The sequence below is a fragment of the Phycodurus eques genome, chromosome 23, assembly GCF_024500275.1.
Source record: "Phycodurus eques isolate BA_2022a chromosome 23, UOR_Pequ_1.1, whole genome shotgun sequence".
In the NCBI taxonomy this organism is placed as follows: Eukaryota; Metazoa; Chordata; class Actinopteri; order Syngnathiformes; family Syngnathidae; genus Phycodurus; species Phycodurus eques.
In genome coordinates, this window is record NC_084547.1 from 5,141,927 (window position 1) to 5,159,633 (window position 17,707).

The window sequence follows — 17,707 nt, forward strand, 5'->3', positions numbered from 1 at the left end:
CATTTGGAATTGCGTTTTCAGAATGGAAGAGGAAATAATACCAGCGATTCCCAACCAATTGCCACTGCAGTGTGCTGCAGGAAATGATCCAATTTCACTTTATTGGTCAGAAAATGCATTTACTAAAATAATATCTTTGTTCATCTATCTATGCTAGCGATCTGTTGTGACAGGTAGGACAATTATTGTCATGAGATTTTTACAGTGCAAAATGTGTGCTTAAATGTTAGGAAACAGTGCAGTAAACCACCACCGCGACTTTTCACCAAGTGTACTCACTGCTCCGTCTCCCAACACGCGACACCTGCCACGACAACGACAAAAAGCATTTTTCAGACAGGAAACAAAACTGCTGTGTGCGTTTTCCCTCTCGTTTTATTATAAAAGTTGTTTCTACGTTGACTGTGAACAAAAAAATTAAAAAAAAATTAATGACAATGAAGAGTCCAGGGTCTCCATGGCAACATACAGGTAAGCATGGCTGAGGGGAGGGGGCTGGTGTAAGGGTAACCATGGCAACAGTGGCGGGGGGTGGGGTTCTATTATCGTCCACTTCGGACCTCATCTCACACACGCACACGCAGTCACTCATCCAGAGTGTGTGTTTACGTCACATCTGGGACCCACCACACAGGAAGCAAGGTGCTTTGAGAACTCAAGTAATTAAAATTTTTAAAAGGCATCAGCCCATTGGGGGTGCGGGTGGGGGGCTGTCACCGCGGCAACACAAGTGCCTCTGATTAGCTGTAACCGAGCCTCTTGTGAAACTCCGCCCCTGCCACTTTATAAGCCAATCAGCAGCTTGGAGACGTGGTGTCTTAAAAAAAAACACACAAAATGTTTGAAATTTGACGTAGCCCCTCCTCTCTTTCACGCTCTCTCGCACCCACACATGCACGCACACACATCCAACTGCGGGTCCCTACTCATCATCATCATCCTCTTCGTCGTCGTCCTCGCCCTCGTCGTCTTCCTCTTCCTCACCGCCCTGAGCGGACGAACCGGGGTTCCTGGCGTACGAGCCGCCGCCCCGATACGCCACCATATCCTGGGAGGACAGGAAGTACAGTGAGTACATGTTTAAAACATTGCGGATCTACCTGCAGTCGGGGGAAATCCGGGAGCGAGACAGACCCTGTCCAAACTTTATTTTTGCATAGTTTCGCCCCTGCCACATGCTTTAAACTATTTAAACGTATTAAAACACACTTTTACACACGTAGTAAATGTATCTGAACACAAAAAAAAGAGCTAAAGTAATATGTATAGAAAATGTATTGATATTGCAATTTTTCCCCATTGTGGGAGTAATATATGTTATTCGATTCTAATCTTTTGTCAGTATTGATAAGTGCTGTGAATATCCCTAAAGTTATGGAGTTTTTTGTCATGTTGCGAGGGAACCGCAATGAAGCGTTCTCAATATCACTTTTTCTTTTTCCAGAATGGTCAGGATCTTCCTCTGGCGCTTGGGCTCACTACCAGAAGCCTCAGGTGACCAACATAGTGCTTAAAAGCAAAGTAAAATGGCGTGACATAACCAGCAGCCATCAGAGCCCAAGAGAATTACACTCTTTAAATGGTCAAGTTTTCAATACTGAACAGTACTTATGTTCTTATAAAAGGCTGTATCTTAAAAATAAAATCTTTCCGTGACAGAAATCCACAAAATAGCGTGTCAGCAGTAGCGTATGTATTATGCACTTGTACATGTGTTTAAGCTTTCTAACCCGGTCATATTTCTCCCGGAGTTTCTGCGCCTTCTCCTCGTACGGAAGCTTGTCGGACTGCGACAACTTGCTCCACATCTCGCCCAGCTTTTTGGCGCAGTCGCCTATGGAGAGGCCGGGGAACTGCTGCTTCACGCTGGGACGGTACTCGCTGCAGAACACGAAGAACGCGGACCTACGAGACACGCGTTAGCTTGAGAAAGGTGCCGCCCCCTTGTGGAGGCAAGGGGCACATTTAAAGCCCTGGCCCTCTTTCGAGGGATCGGACTTACGGGGGCCGTTTGGGTGCGTTGGGGTCTTTCCTCTTGCGGCCCCTCTTTCCGAAGCCTTTGGGTGGGACGTAGTCTCGCATCTCCCTGTTGTAGCGCACTTTGTCAGCCTTTGCCATGTCCTCGAAACACTTCTTGTCAAGAGTAGACAAACCCTGTCGAGAGACAAACGTTCGCCTCTGTTGACAGAATCCCCCGCCCCCGTGCCCTCTTATCGCGGGTCTCACCTTCCATCGCTCCGAGCACTTCTTAGAGAACTCGGCGAAGTTAACTGACTGCTCTGGGTTCTTCTTGCGGTGCTCCTCTCGACACGTCTGCACGAAGAAGGCGTACGCTGACGTCTTCCCCTTGGGCTTGTTCGCGTCCTTTCGCATCATGGTGGCGGCCTGTGACATGACACAGAGGTTAAACATCTATCCCGCAGAATGTCGCCCAGGGCGGCCGCCCATATTAGAAACCGCTCCGGTGTCCATCACTCTCACACTGATGGGACGAGGAGTTCGACAGAACAAAAATTAAATGTGGGCACTGTCAAACATCTCTTTGTTCTGTACTGTATAATCGATGTTTTTTTTTTTTAAATATAGTGTTGCTTATTCTCTTTACGGTCCAGGGTGAGCTGGGACCTAATCGCAGCTGACTATTGGACGTGAGTAGGCAAGTACTAACAATTGACATTTATTTATGTTTTCCACCAGATTAAGAAAATGTTTTATTTTTGGCAGCTACGTTATGAATACTTTCAATTTTGTTGCTAATTTTTAGACAAAGACTGTAATCACCACCAAAGCCCCAGCCCCCTATTTATTTATTTATCCATACTGCTTATTCTCATTAGGGCGAGATGGAGCCTATCCCAGCTGACTATGGGCGAGAGGCCGGTAGTCGAGGACTGATAATTGACATTTGTAGTGTTTCTCAACTAAGAAATTCAACCAATTTCACCATCGTAGGTTGACTCACTAAATTATTCTAGTTTTGACAGTTATTTTTTTAGCTAATCTTTTAACATATTCAAGCCCCATCCAACCCAGCTGTCCTTCAGGTAAGAGGCCAGGTTCACTCACCCTGGACTGGTCGCCGGCCAACCACAGAGCACATTTCTTAGAAAATAAATAAAAACCTATAAAAACTGGGGAAATAAATAAATGGTAGTCTCATCCATAAACCATTAAAAACAAACGTGTCATTTTTACATGATACAAAAAAAGAATAATACAGTTGTAGCTATTAGTAATCATATATCAACATATATAGTGATGGACTTGACTCTTGACTTCCAAACAAGCGTCACGTTCACGCTCCATTCGGGGGCCAAATAACGGCCCATCCTCCGGCCACTAACAAAGAAGCGATGGGGATCCATTTTCTCAGTCGGGGATCTCGGGGGCACAACGTGACGAGCCCGGGATGTGTCTACGGGAGAGGGGGGGCGGGGGTGTGCGGGCGGCCATGCAAGCCGTTCGAGGCCGCACGCAGGAGCGGGAGGAAAAGAAGAAACGTCGGGGGGATGGATGGATGGATGGGTGGTGGTGGTGGGGGTTTGGGGGGGGGGGGGGGGGTCTTGGCTGTTAGCAACGGTTAGCTTAGCCTGGCTACCAGAACAATGAGCCACCATTTGCTTCCCGCCCTCTGCGGAGCGAGCCTCCCATCCCCCCTACAAGACGTCGTCACAACGGGGTCGTTCTGGAGCACAAAGGCGCCCAGAAAATAGAACATGATTCTTCCATTCCGCCTTTCTTATCCGAGCGCCCATTAAGTGTTCGCAATGGAAATAGGCTCCCCAGTGCCACACAGCTACGCATTTCCAACAACGGTGGCTACGGCTACGCTCTGGAGACGTGAGCAGGGCACGGGGCGGCGCAGACTATTTCCTGGCGTCCACGGTGCCTCAAAATGGGCGTTTCTTGGTCACCGCAACGCGGCTTGAACAGTCGCCGCAGGGTACGCACGAAAAACGGCAGTAGCAGAGTGCCAATTAGAGCCCCACCGCAATTTTATGCCCTTTCTTTGGCCGAGCTGTGCCCCAGCTTTTGTAAACCCGCGTCCCATACAAGATGGCCGGCTGTACTCACTCGTTAGGAGGGCCGGCGACAGGCTGAAGCACACTCAGGACCGGGGCTTTTGTTTGGTTTTTTTTCTCTTTCTTTCTTTCGTTCTCTCTCTCTCTTTTTTTTTTTTTTTTTTTTTTGACAAGTCTGCTTATTGTTGACGTCTGGTGGCTGAAGCGGAGACTGGACCGTCCGTTCACTTTCAAACTGGGTCGAGCCGAGGACCGCTCCCGCCCCCAGAACACGCCCCCAACGTCGCGTCTTCCAAATCGGAGGGGCGGGGAGGAAGGAGGCCCCTTGGGCGGGGTTTGGGTCAATACTCACATTTGCTTGGCTGTGTCGTTGACGCGGGGCGGAAATTGTTGTTTCGTCGGGGCGGGCAAGTGAATAGCGCCGTGTAATTGGTCAGAGCCGATGTCCGTCAAAGTATGACGTCGGAGTCACATTACGTTGTTTTGTTTGGTAAAATGGCGCCGATTGAAATATTTGCTTTTGGAGAGTTTGCAATGCATTTGTAAAAACAAAGACTTCGTTAAATTCAGGGCACACTAACTGGAAGGCATACGAAACTATACGACAAAGTAAAACAACAACCGAAACACTACACACACGTTTATCACGTTTATCTAATTTAATCCAGATTTACTACCGTTTGGACACATTATTGCGAAACAAACTGCAATAAATACCTTTAATCTGTAATATAATACATGCACAATGTTTTCATAGTTCAATTTAAATGTGTTTATTTTCTTTAATCCCTTAACCAACTACATCCCTGATCAAAATTATCATATATTTCGTCATTTTAAGAATTTTAACCCATTAAATAGAACGTTATATATATATATATATATATATATATATATATATATATATATATATATATATAACGTTCTATTTATATATATATATATATATATTTTTTTTTTTTTTCATACAGTAAATAATTTTATTTTGCTTCTTATATTATGGATACTTTAAATTGTGTTGCAAATCTCTGACATGTCTGTAATCACAAGTTAGGTTTTGTCATACAAACTAATTAATTCATATAATAAAACTGTAATTTTGTTTAAACTCCTAAAAAGTATTTTGGGTTGTCTTGAGCACCTCTGCTGCAATCTTCCATCACGTCCATCTGTGGGCAGGTAGCATCCGTCTGCCCCCTGCTGGTCATCTCAGGAACCTCCTCCTTCTTCTTTACGTTGTCGGAGCAGTTGTTTTGAGCAGGTCTAAAGATGTGAAGGAGTGATTTATGAAAAATAATATTGATGTTGATTTGCATGTTGCACATTTTTTGGGGCAATAAAAGGCGACCAAAGCGTGCATAATCTATCAACATAAAATCAAAGATACTGGGGGGATCACTAAAGTCAAAGTTCCCAGCAAAATTTCATGTCACACGCTGATGTAAAATGAGTAAAACGACGGTCAAAGGAAAAATTTTAAAAAAGTACAAAAATGCCTAAGAACAGCATGTGTGCAAAAAGAAAAAAAAACATTTGAATCAGAACCGAACAAATTTATGACACTTTTTTTTTTAAAACGGACAGATGGGCCACGTTGTCATTCAATGATAAGGGGGGGGAGATTTCAATGTCTGTGCAATTGGTAACATCGTTTTCGTTGATAAATAATGTCATTATTCATGTAATTTTGATTGTCACAAATGATTGAAGTAGAAGTAGAATTATTTATTTTATTTCAAATTATTGAAGGAGAAGTACAATTATTTATTTTCTCAATATCTTTATACTCTTACTACTAATATGCAACGAAGACTTCTTTATCATTTACAAAATCCGTACTAAAGACAAGTGGGCCTTTTGATATTGCTGCGGCAGACGCGTCGTTTTGGAGCCTCAGCGGCCGCCGTAGCCTTCCAGGAAGTGCAGTGTTTACACCGCGGAAGACTCACGGCGCGTTTTTTGTGTTTTGTCTTCAAAATTACAAATGTACAGTTTTGGGCGGACATGGACGCCGTGCAGCTGTTCCGGGATCAGTTTAATGCGCAGAGTGAAGCCGTCAGTATCACAAAGACTCACCGTTCAAAAGCCTAGATTGCGGACTCGATCGTAACTCGACTGTTAACAGCTGTCTAGGAAATAATTCGACTCTCATCCGTGCAGGCTCCATCAGTTCATAAACACAGGCAAGATAGGACGGCTCCATCTTGAGTGTGGACGTGGAAAGTATACTACGTATCCCCTTGGCAACCACGAATGGACTCATTTGGGATGCCGAAGGACAGTAGTTAAGATGCATTGGCATTTGTTTGAGAATGTTGCAAGTGGACAATGAATGGTCGCAGCTGTCCACACCAACGCTCAGGCTCGAGCTGTCTTATCTTCTTCACCTGTGCATGAACTACGGAACCAGAAACGTCTTTTAAGACAACCACAACTGCCCATTTGTGGTAGATTTAAGCTCTCAGAGTGCTAACCGGGTGTTTTGTGTGACAATACGACAGATGTACAACACACACGACATGAAATTGTTTTTGTTTTTTTTACTACTGAGTTAAAGAGTCAACTTCAATTTGAAGGAATCTCAAGTGCAAAACTTCCTCTTATGTTGTCCGCAGGAGGCCAAATGGTTAGAAGAGCTACTCCGCTTCGTCAGAGAGCACGTGTGGCCTCTGATGTCTGGCCCCGACCCCGGCTGTCGGACAGGTGAATCGGCGTCGCATATGTATAACATGCATAGTCGATGTATACATGTCTCCATATGTGCATATACAGATATACAATAGAATTTGGGCGTGTAAAGTCCACTCGGATAGATTCCAGCGTACCTGTGACACCGAATGAGGCTGAGCGGTATTGGAAATGGATGGATGGATTTATTATAGTGCGCCCCTGGTGGCTAAGGTGCGCAAAGCAGAAGTAGCAGCACAATATCTATTTAATTAAAGCTTGAAATCCTCATGCAAAAAAATGAATTCTTCACATTTAATGTAATTGTTATTACTGTGTTTGTTTTTATACTACACGGTGCCATTTTTTCCAGACGAGAAAATGCGTAACAAAATTGGTGGGGTGTTTTTTGGGGGTGCTGGAACACATGAATTTCCTTTGATTGGCATTTCAATTCGTTTCAACGAGGAGCATGGTCACGGAACGAATGAAAGTCCTAAGTCACGGTGGAATAGAGTGATTTGGAACACGGTCTATGATTTGCAGCGGAGGAGGGTGTGTCTCGGCTGAGTGCGAGTGTGCTGAAGAGGATACGGGGGAAGATGTCCAGCACGCACACGCTGCCCGTCAGCTACAGGTAAGACGCGCCGTGCCCGTTCCCTCCGCCGTCGTTGCTAACTTTTGACGTCCGGTCACCAGGCTGGTGTGCGTCTCCGAGCTTCTCGCTCACCAGCGGCTGGCGTGCGTCAGTAACCTGTCGTGGAGCACCAATCGGGAGCGGGCGGCGGCCGAGGAGGCGGCGGCGGTGGCAACGTCGCCGGGTCGGCGGGCACTACCCCGGGCGCACCTCCTGCTGATCGGCCGCCTGACGCACGGCCATGACGGAGAGTGGACGCTGACGGACGCCGGCGGCAGCGTCGTGTGTGAGGTGAGAAACTAGCAACTTTACTGACATCCACGCATTTTCTATACCGCTCAGGAAAAGACGTCTGTCTGTCTAGGTTGTCTCGCCCTCACCTCTGTGGATGGGTCGTCTCGTTTTCCTACCTCACTGGCACTACATCCCCCACAGTGCCCCTGGGCAAGCGCAGCCTGAAGCGGGAGGCTACGTGGAGCTGATTGGTTCTCCAGTTCTGCTGTGTCCTGGTTCTGTGCAGGGATTGGCCGGCAGTCCTGTCACTGTCAAAGAGGCGGCGGCCTTAGTACACAACAGGTTTGTCACACTTTGTCATTCCAAACTCTTATAACAAACATTCCAGTTCAATTTAAATGCTTTACAGATGATTTGAGTTTGAAATAAAACTAGCAATGACTACTTTCCTAATAGCCATATTATTGTGTTTTTGACCCAGTGATAAAGATATACTCTTATTTTAAATTTTTTATAAACACTGACATTGCAAACAACATATCTACTGACCGTAGCTAACGTTAGTTTCCATGGTTAGCGTCAACATTAGCTCCTGAAGTTAGCTACCAACGTACCGCTAACGTAGACCAATGTCAGTTTCCGAGGCTAGCTTCAACATTAGCTTCCAATGTTGGCAGCTAACATTAGATTCCGAACTTAGCATCCAACATTACGTCTAATGTTAGCCTCCAATATCATTTTCACTTTACCTCTGTTTGCTTCCAATGTTAGCTTTTAACTTTGCTTCTAATATTAGAGTTAAAGAAGACCAACAGTAGCTTCCACAATTAGCTCCCATGTGAGACCTCTGCTGCAATCTTCCATCACGTTGCTGTTAGCCGTCAAGTTACAGAAAGAGCACAAACGTGCACTAATAGGTTTTTCTTCAGTCCTTACCTCTTGTCTGTCTGTCAGGGTGCGAGGACAGCGTTTGTCCATCTGTGGGCAGGTGGCATCCGTCTGCCCCCTGCTGGTCATCTCAGGAACCTCCTTCTTCTTCTTTGCGTTGTCGGACGACACGCACACACTATCCGTCCTGGTCAAAGTACACACAAACACACTCCTGAACGGTCGTCATTGTCTTCTGAACTCTGTTTGTAATGTGTGTGTGCGTGTGTGTGTGTGTGTGTGTAGAACAGCAGCAGCCTATGGTGGCCACAGTGCATGTCTGTCGGCGAGTGTGTGCGCGTGACGGCGTTGCGCGTGTATGGCCTAATGCCGTGGGGAGGGAAAAGCATCCTGTGTGCGACCGAACACTCCGAAATCCACAAGACGCACGATCAGCGGCGCACGGCGGCGGAGGACACGCTGCCGCCGACGGAGTCGCAGCCCGAGAGACACGACATCCAATCGGCCGACAGGCTCAAACAGTCCAGAGTCATCAGTTACCAGGTGAGAAGCGCTACGAATACTTTCCGGAGGCTTCTCCTAATGCCGCTCCTTCCACGTGGTAGGGAACGGTCACCGAGGTGGTGAGCGCGGGGGCGGGCCTGTACGTGATGGACGGGAACCTGGGGCTGTGTCTGGCCTATCAGCCGGAGGTGAAGAGGAAGCTCCGAGTCGGCGACGCGGTGGCGGTGAGATCCCGTTCGCCAAGCGTGCGTCCGAGTTTTCGGGGCTTTCCGTGCTAGCCGTAATTACAGGATCCACGTTGCCCTCCCAATTCAGCTCCATCACGTTCATTTCCTGTACCGGCCCTGTCCCGACTTCCCTCCCAGCATGCTTTGCACTTGCCTGCGCTCCACTGTGAGGGTGACAAAGTTTAGCGCGGTGCTGAACTCGCGCTCGGAGCCTGACCGCAACTGCCCCGACGACGGCGTGTTGCAGCGGTTACTGGTGGAGAAGAACCCGGACGTGTCCCGGTACCTGTGGACGTGCCACCTGTGCTCCCAGCTTCGACGCAGGTAAAGGACGGAAGGGGGAGAGGGGGGGGGGGGGGGGTCTAGGACGCGCTAACTTGCGTGTCCGCCCGTTTCAGCCTGCTTCCCAGGGTGTCGCCGCAGTGCACGTGCCTGTTGTCTTGGAAACTGATGGAGCTCGCGTTTGGACAAGGACAACGACACAGGCGAGACATCTACACCGAGATGTTGGACGAGCCGCACACTTGTCCGCTGACTCAGGTAGACCCTCCACGTCACGCCACATAAACAACACTACCTCACTAGCAATTGTTTTTTTTGAATGGGTTTTTACTTTATTCTAAATACCTTACAGCAGTACGTATTAAGTATTAGTACCACCATTATGATCCCATGATCATTATGAAACCAGACAGTTCATAGACGAAATTAAAATGTGTTTTACGATAAGGTTAAATACAACTGAACTGTACTTAACAAATGTCAGACTGGATTCTACATTATTTACTATTCATTTTAACGTATTTAATTCAGTGATTCTTCAAGTACCACTCGAGGAGAGAGAGCCCGCATACCACTGCTGAACAGTATTTTAAACATAAATATTCAATTGCAGGCCAATATGTAAATGACTTCATTAACACGAAACTCCAAACCTGCCACCTAGTTGTATACTTACCAATACTATACACCCTTTTCAACTCATTTCATGCGAGCATTTTCTTGTGTTGAAATACCTTTCAAATGTGTTTTAATAAGATTCAATGTTTTCAGAACTTGTGGGAGGGGCACAATTCTATGAAGATGTTTTGATATGCACTCTCTGTTCTGCGGATTGTCCTCCACTGCGGGGGGGGGTCTGTGCCTGCGTAACTCTCCAGTACGTCAGCGACTCGGCGCAGCATCAATACGTCGGCCTGTCAGAGCTCCGCGAATCCCTCCAGGAGGACTGTTGGGCGTCCTTGTCGCTCCGCTCGCTGCTCCCACCCGCTGGAGACGGTCTGACCCGAGCCCAGATGAACGCCGCCCTGGCCTGGTCGAGCAGGACTTTGACGTCGGACCCCAGGCACGAGCTGCGGCCCGGAGACACGCTCAGGTAAACCGCGAGCCCTGCGTGAGCCTGGGCACAAAAATGTGAAAAATGTGGGCAAAAAAATACAAGTGGAGGCTTGGACTTGGACCTTGCGAAATGTGGAAAAGGTAGAAAATGTGAAAAATATTTTCATGAATATGTGGGAAAAAAATACAATTCAAAGAAAAATAAATACAAAATGTTATTTTTGCTACAGAAAACATACCCCAAAAATTCAAAATGTCTGCCTGGGCGGGGCTTCTCGTCTGACCGTATGCCAACCCACAGACAGCGCCCCCTGCTGCTCGTGGGCGTGCTGGAGCTGCCGTCGCGCACCTCCCTTCATACGCTGCAGCTGAGAGACCACACGGGAGCCATCGCCTGCGTCGTCACGGAAACCAGCCAGGAAGAGGCGGGAGGCCAGCGAGCGGCTTTCAATACGGCATGGATAGGTACACGCGCGCACAGTTTGACAACAAGTACGACATGTATTTAATCCTTCCTCTGTGTGTGTGTGTGTGTGTGTGTGTGCTCAGGTTGTCTCGTGTGTGTCCTGCAGTTCACTATGGTAACGGAGCGATTCCTCCAATCGAATTTCCCCTCCTACCAACACCTGGATCAGCACAAGTTCATCACACATAAACACTCCAGGTACACACACACACATATACAGAACCTATACATTTATGGTCCCTGACTGTGTGTAAATGTGTGTGTGAGCAACAGCGTTTACCTCCAGTTCTCCCAGAAGAGCATACACATTTTGAGTCCGTCCGTTGCCATGGAAACCCACCTGTGCTACAAAGAGGGGGAGTCAGGAGAAGAGGAGAAGGAAGTTATGGCGAGGAAGAGACGACGAGAGGACGAGGGACCGGAGCCCTCGTCTTCCTCGGTTACCGCGACGACCTGCGTCTCGGTGGTCCTCAGGGTGCAGCAGAAGAACGGCGTGATGTGGCGGGCGAACGAGGAGGCGTCGTTCTCCGTCACAGCGGCCGTGATTGGGCCAGTGGCGACCTGGGACCGGGACCCCAAGAACGGGCCAATGAAAGACTTTGAGGCAGGCAACGAGAAAAAGGTGAGAGGTCAAAAAAAGGCTTCAGGCTTCAGCCAATCGGCAATTGGCAATCGGCAATCAGCGCACCCAGGCACATGAACATTAACACACACACACACACAGGGCATGCATGCAGTTACACACACAAACATGAAGACACTTACTTGGACGGACACACACAGATGGATTTACCGACATATGGATACACGACACATAAACATGGAGATGCACAGACATGGACAGAGACACAAACGGACACAAGGAGACACAGACACACAAATAGACACACACAGGGATACAGACAGGGATGGAGACACACGCGACGGACGACGCGCATATGGCTATGCAAGAATAAGGAGACACACGCTTCCATGATGCACGCGTGTGTGCGCGCAGGTGACCGTGGTGTGTTCAGGTGCGTCGGCTCGTTGGTTTCCCTTCCTGCAGCCGGGATGCTTCTACAGACTGGTGGCGAGCGGCATGCGCGTACGTATGCCACGACGACATCGCCGCCGCTCCGTCGACTCACCGTCCGTCTGTCCGTCAGGATGCCGGCGTTCTGGCGGGCGAGTCCGCCCCTTGGCGGAGCCGGGACGTCACGCTGCCGGTGCGCTCGGACTGGACGTTTCACACGCTGACGCGGCCCCTCCTCGCGCGCGCTTGCGCACGGAGCGAGTGGGCGGCGCCGTTCACGCTGTCGCAAGTCCTGGACGGCAGGTGGATAACGCCCGTCACGTGACGACGTTAACGTCACATGACGGATCAACCGATCAAGTTTGTCATTGTGTGTGTGTGTGTGTGTGTGTGTGTGTGTGTGTGTCTCCATGCAGTGCAGATATAGTGTGTTTTCAGGGTTTCGTCTCAGACCGGATCAATCTGAATGATAGGACAAAGGACACCGGACACACTAACATTGGTCTGTCCCTCTCACACACTAACACACACACGTTAGACAAAAGAAAGCAGTTCGCCGACAGTGTGTGTGTGTGTGTGTGTGTGTGTGTAGGTGTGCGTCTCACAGTGTGTGACCAAAGTGGAAGGAGCATCCATGCCTTCCTGAACTTCAACCATAACACATACCCGCCTGGCATGTTGCCGGGCAACACACTGCTGCTGTCTGCCTTCCGCAGGAGGGTGTCCAGGTGACACACACACACTCGGAGACGTACACACACCCACACGGGATACTACTACACTGTGTGTGTGCTTTCCAGGTCAGAACGTGTGTATTGCAGTAACATCGCAGTTAGCTCAGGTGGCGGTGGTGCGGGTTCGGGACGCGAGGTAACGGCAAGCGTCAAACCTCCCGCACGCGCACTCACACATACAAACGCACACGTCACCCGAACTTGTTAAGCAGGTCGGACGAGCGCCCGCCCGCTCCCATCATGCACCTGGCCCAGTGGACACAGCGCAGCTGCACCGTGGGCCGAGTTAAGGGGCACGTGGTGTGTTTCCTCTTCATGCAGCTGCAGTGGAAATGCTTTGAGTGTGAGAGTGTGTACACGCAGGTACAAACACAATCGCACAAAAAAATACACACGTATGGCCTATGTGCACTCATTCCTTTGCTAATGCTAATCCATGCATCCAACAAAACAATGCAGCTCTGCTTACCTCTCGCCTTTGACATGACAGCAGGGGCACCACACAGTAGTAGTTGCTGTCCCTCTGCGTGATAGGTTTCAGACAGTGTGGCAGTCGCTTAAAAGTGGCTTTGGATCTTCGCCCAGCCTAGCTGATCAAGTCAATGCCGGAAAAACTGTGTGGGGCTGTGGTTATTATGTCAATTAGCTCACAAACACAGAATTCATGGTTCCATCAATCACAGCAAGTCCAGGTCCTGAAGGAGAAAAGCAGCCCCAGACCATCACACTACTACCAGTAGGGTGCATTCCTGCCAGAAAATGTGCCGTCCCATAAATTGGGCGCCCTGTGCACCTCTGAGAATTTCCGCAGCCATGGGTGATTGTCAACGGGGAGGGGGGCAGGGGGGGGAAGGGAGGGGCACTGGCCAACAGTGCTGGCAGGCCACACATTATTGATTTTATGACGGAAGCTGCAGGCCGTTGGAAATTTGAATACGGGCCACATTTGGTCTGCGGGCCAGACTTTGGACACACTTTGGCTTATAAGGACTTTAAAAGTTAATTTTCCATAATACTGCATGTGCCCCCTTTAAAACACGACCCCTCTCGCTCTCTCTCAGTCAGCTTGCGGTGGCCGTTGTCTCTCGTCCTCAGCTGTCTTTGACTGCACCGCCAAGTAAGTGTGTCACATGACCGGCGACCACCTCACCTTGATGATGATGATGATGATGATGATGATGATGGCCGTCAGGTTGGTCATGGAGGACGGCACAGGCCAGGCCCACGTGCACTTCGCGGGGGCGCTCGTCCGCCAGCTGCTGGCACTGAGCAGTCCCCAGTGGGAGGGGCTTCAAAGAGCACTGAAGGCCAGAGGCCACATCCAAGTGTACCCTCGCGGGCGGAGCCAGGTCCGGTCACGCCCCAACGCTCACTGAATGATGGTGACTGGCCGCTCGTCAGTAAGATGCTTCCCGCTTCCTTCTTGCAGGAGTGCGACGACGGGCTCCTTCTCTTCCTGTTGGCGTGCGTGCACGGCGTCAACGCGTTGTTTCTCACCTGCAGTAGAGAAAGCCACGGCAAAGAAGGTGAGGCACGCACGTGGAAACGCACACAACACACGGAGAGACTCACAAAAAAAATACACACATGGACGCATAGACAAATAGTACTCACACAGATATACGCACACAGCAACACAGATGGACAGACACACAAAGAGACTCACACAAACACAATGGATCAATGTGTTGCTAAATTGATTGCTCAGTCGTTTTATTTCAGAGGTCAAAAGGTTACGCCGTGGCAAAAGAGACTTCCTGACCAGGATAGCGCCGACCCTCAAGCTCACTTGTCTGCAAATTCACTGAGCCAACATTGTGTGTGTTTGTGTGCTCGGTCACCGTGGCAAGCAGCTGCCATAACGGGAAGTCACGTGATTTACTTCAAATGTGAAATAAAGTGAAGTGGAAGAAAAAAAAAAAAAAGTCCCCGTTATTTTTTTTCCTCACTCACAAAACAGCTTGGGAACGTCGCAATCGGCTTGCCCGGTTACCGATGACACCCGCAATTCTCTGCACCGTGATTGGCCCGAGGTCAGCCGCTGCCGTTGAGCGTCTGGCTTTCGGGCGACAGTGGAGCAGAAGCTTCGAGCCTGCAAGATGAAGGCGCTCCTCTTCCTCGTGCTCTTCCTCGGCGGCAGCGACGGTGCAAGTAAATCACTTTGCTAGACACGAAAGTCAACTTTTAGAATGCTACTTGAGTAAAAGTTATTTGAAGTATCTGACATTTGCTGTATTTAAGTGTCAAAAGTCATTTTCAGATATTAAATGTACTTAAGTATTGGAAGTACAGTCAAAGCAGAGGGGGGGGGGGGGAACAACTATGAGAAAGAACTACAAGTTACTTATCAGCAGAAAATAGGGCGAATGTTGCCATATGCGCAGGGTCAAAAGTGAGCTGATAGCTGCAAGTTTAGCTGAGACGCAAGTTCCTGCTGATGTTTTTCAATATCAGTAAATAATCGATAAATAACAGTAGCGATAAAAGCACTGACCGAATAAAGGTACCGTTTCTTCTTCATCCAAATACTCCAGTGAGGGTTAAAAGTATGATGCATTACATCTATTCTGACAAGTCCAATTTATCCAAAATGTTACTTGTGTCATTGTAACGCGTTCCTCTGCTTGTAAATGTACAAGGTGTAATTCTTTGTTTCATGTTGAATTTTTGCGTCAACTTCAAGTGGGCGAACGATTCACTGTTTTTTCACTGTTTGGCAAAGTGCTGATTTTGGGAAGTGAGTTGAGTTCACTGCCGCCATTCGGCGCTCGCATCTCAAGTCAGCGCTCACAAGTCAAAAATCAAAACAAAAAGGGGCAATCTTGAAAAGTCCGAATTCGAGTCTTTCGAATCTCGTGGCGCGATTGTACAGGCAACAACACGGGCGGTCAATTAGTCAAAGTGTTCGCTTGACAGTAAACCATGTAAAATATATCCAAGTCTAAGCGCTCGGAGACGGAGTCTTTGACGGGCCGCTTCGTCTTCTTCTCAGATTTCCATACAGACATTCGCGTGGTCGGCTGCTCCGACACGGAGGGAGAACAATTCTACGCTCTGGCCGGCGAGGACATGTGGTTCGCCGACTTCGCCGCCAAGCGGGGCGTGGAGCCTCAGCCCCCCTTCGTGGCGCACATGACCTTCCCCAAAGAAACCTTTGACTACGCCGAGATCAATCAAAGGACATGCAGGCGAAACCTCAACATCACCCGGAAGGCGCTGAGGGATCAACCGCTACAATATGGTACCGTGACCGAACCCAGAAATTGACATCAACAGGCGTGCGCGCGCGTTTCTTGTCAGGTCATACAGAAACTCAAACAAACCCTCACACGAAGCCGCTCGGCATACGTTTGTCTTTTCAGATCGTCCCTCTCATCCCGTCGTCTACCCGAGAGACGAGGAGCTTCTGGGAAAGAAGAACACGCTGGTCTGCCACGTCAGCGGCTTCTTTCCGGCGCCCGTCAAAGTCCGCTGGACCGAGAACGGCGCGCGGGCGGCGGGCCCGGGCCGCGTCTCCAGCAGCCCCTACCCCGACGAGGACGGTTCTTTCCACCAGACGTTCCAACTGGACTACATCCCCGCGCAGGGGGACATCTACACCTGCGTCGTGGAACACGCGGCCCTGGAGCGGCCGCGCGGCGCCTCCTGGGGTGAGAACGGGTCACCTCGAGCGACCTTGAGAAGGGCGAAGGTTGCAAAAGGTTGGAAAGGACGGGAAATAAACCAGGAATGTAGAAAATTGCAGCTTGGCTCCAAGTAGGCAACTTTCATTTCATCGGGGCACGTACAGTGGTGCCTTGAGATCCCAGTTGAATTTGTTCCGTGACCGTGCTCATAACTCAAAACACTTCTGAACTGAATGGAAATGCCGGTACAGTCCACCGTAATCCGCTGCAGGCTTCCCCCCAAAAATCAAACATCGCTGTGGTGTGTATTTTAATAAGGAAAAATAGCACTCCGCAATTGTTGTCCATTTTAAAAACATCAAGTAATGACATCATTAGAATTCAAACAAATCAAACTGATTTTGTTACACATTGTGCTGCGCTTTCCGGTGTGCCCGCCTTGGCTACCTGGGGGCAGTGAGACTGAGACTCAACTCCTCTCAGCTCATCAGTACGGCACTAATATTAGCGGAGGATACATTGTCTTTCTACATATGCCTCTGCGCCGTTTGTATTCGCTTCTGCTGCTTAAAGACCGCAACATAGATGCTAATTAACGTTAGCGTTTAGCTAGCGGCCCGCCAGGCAGGTCGAGTTGTGTTTTGTGCTCGCATTTTGTGGAGAGCAAACGTTACGACAATGCAGTCGAGTGCAGTTTTAGTTTTGTTATCAAAAAAAGAATAGTTTTATTTTATTTTATTTTTAATTCCCCACCTCCCCCGCCCCACGGAAATGTAGCAGCCCTTCGCAACCCCCCTAAGCGCTAACCGCAACTTTCTGTTCCCAGTGGTGCAGGTGAAGCAGCCGAGTATCGGAACCACCGTCTTCTGCGTCCTGGGACTGACGGTGGGACTCGCCGGCGTGGCTACCGGAACCTTCTTCTTCATCAAAGGAAACAAGTGCAGCTGATTGGCTGAGCGACGCTGATGACGCCGTCGCTTTTTTCCCTGCTTAAATAAACACAACTGTTTATGTCTGATGATGGGTGGATATTTACATACCAAAAATGTACAATTAAACATTAAAGCACAAATCCACTGGCTTAATGCTAACATATAACACAAAATGTCATAGACTGGCTTGCGGAAATGAGCACTCATACTGTAGGGAGCCATCCAAATCATTGCTTAAAAGCCCGCGCCAGAGACGAACCACAATTTCGTGGGGGTTCCCTGTACACTCTGTTCTCCGGTGATTCCGCCTGCTTGTTCGCCAAGTTTTTAGCTCCTGGGAGACGGCAATAAATAAATAAAAGGATCTTCCTCTGGTTTCTGTAACGCTGCTTTCTTCCAGACCCCAGAATTCAGTTA

General features: G+C 48.9%; 3 protein-coding genes across 4 annotated transcripts; 2 read left to right on the plus strand and 1 right to left on the minus strand.

Annotated features, from left to right (window-relative positions):
• Nucleotides 1-357: 357 nt before the first annotated feature.
• On the minus strand, nt 358-4,287 carry LOC133397887 (high mobility group protein B2-like). Its single transcript, XM_061669301.1, has 5 exons — nt 4,075-4,287; nt 2,227-2,385; nt 2,003-2,154; nt 1,731-1,905; nt 358-1,048 (listed from the first exon to the last, which is right to left on the minus strand). The coding sequence occupies exons 2-5, from the start codon at nt 2,374-2,376 to the stop codon at nt 923-925; spliced, it is 603 nt and encodes a 200-aa protein (XP_061525285.1). The 5' UTR covers nt 2,377-2,385; nt 4,075-4,287; the 3' UTR covers nt 358-922.
• A 1,656-nt stretch (nt 4,288-5,943) lies between these two features.
• ctc1 (CTS telomere maintenance complex component 1) lies at nt 5,944-14,655 on the plus strand. Its single transcript, XM_061669586.1, is given in 24 exon segments — nt 5,944-6,077; nt 6,638-6,725; nt 7,236-7,326; nt 7,389-7,617; nt 7,691-7,902; nt 8,515-8,644; nt 8,734-8,991; nt 9,054-9,176; nt 9,268-9,503; nt 9,578-9,719; nt 10,340-10,554; nt 10,819-10,982; nt 11,067-11,181; nt 11,257-11,605; nt 11,981-12,070; nt 12,132-12,301; nt 12,415-12,726; nt 12,799-12,838; nt 12,840-12,868; nt 12,945-13,095; nt 13,794-13,849; nt 13,925-14,081; nt 14,162-14,258; nt 14,455-14,655. Coding segments are annotated over 24 exon segments (3,591 nt in total). The 5' UTR covers nt 5,944-6,026; the 3' UTR covers nt 14,541-14,655.
• Nucleotides 14,656-14,719: 64 nt separating this feature from the next.
• LOC133398026 (H-2 class II histocompatibility antigen, A-U alpha chain-like) lies at nt 14,720-17,664 on the plus strand. 2 transcript variants are annotated; one of them, XM_061669592.1, is made up of 4 exons: nt 14,720-14,883; nt 15,725-15,973; nt 16,095-16,382; nt 17,193-17,664. In XM_061669592.1, exons 1-4 carry the CDS (start codon nt 14,832-14,834, stop codon nt 17,312-17,314), a joined length of 711 nt encoding a protein of 236 aa, XP_061525576.1. In that variant the 5' UTR covers nt 14,720-14,831; the 3' UTR covers nt 17,315-17,664. The 2 variants fall into 2 exon arrangements, with proteins under 2 accessions (XP_061525576.1, XP_061525575.1); XM_061669591.1 differs by having other exon boundaries at nt 14,728-14,883; nt 17,185-17,664.
• Nucleotides 17,665-17,707: the final 43 nt, after the last annotated feature.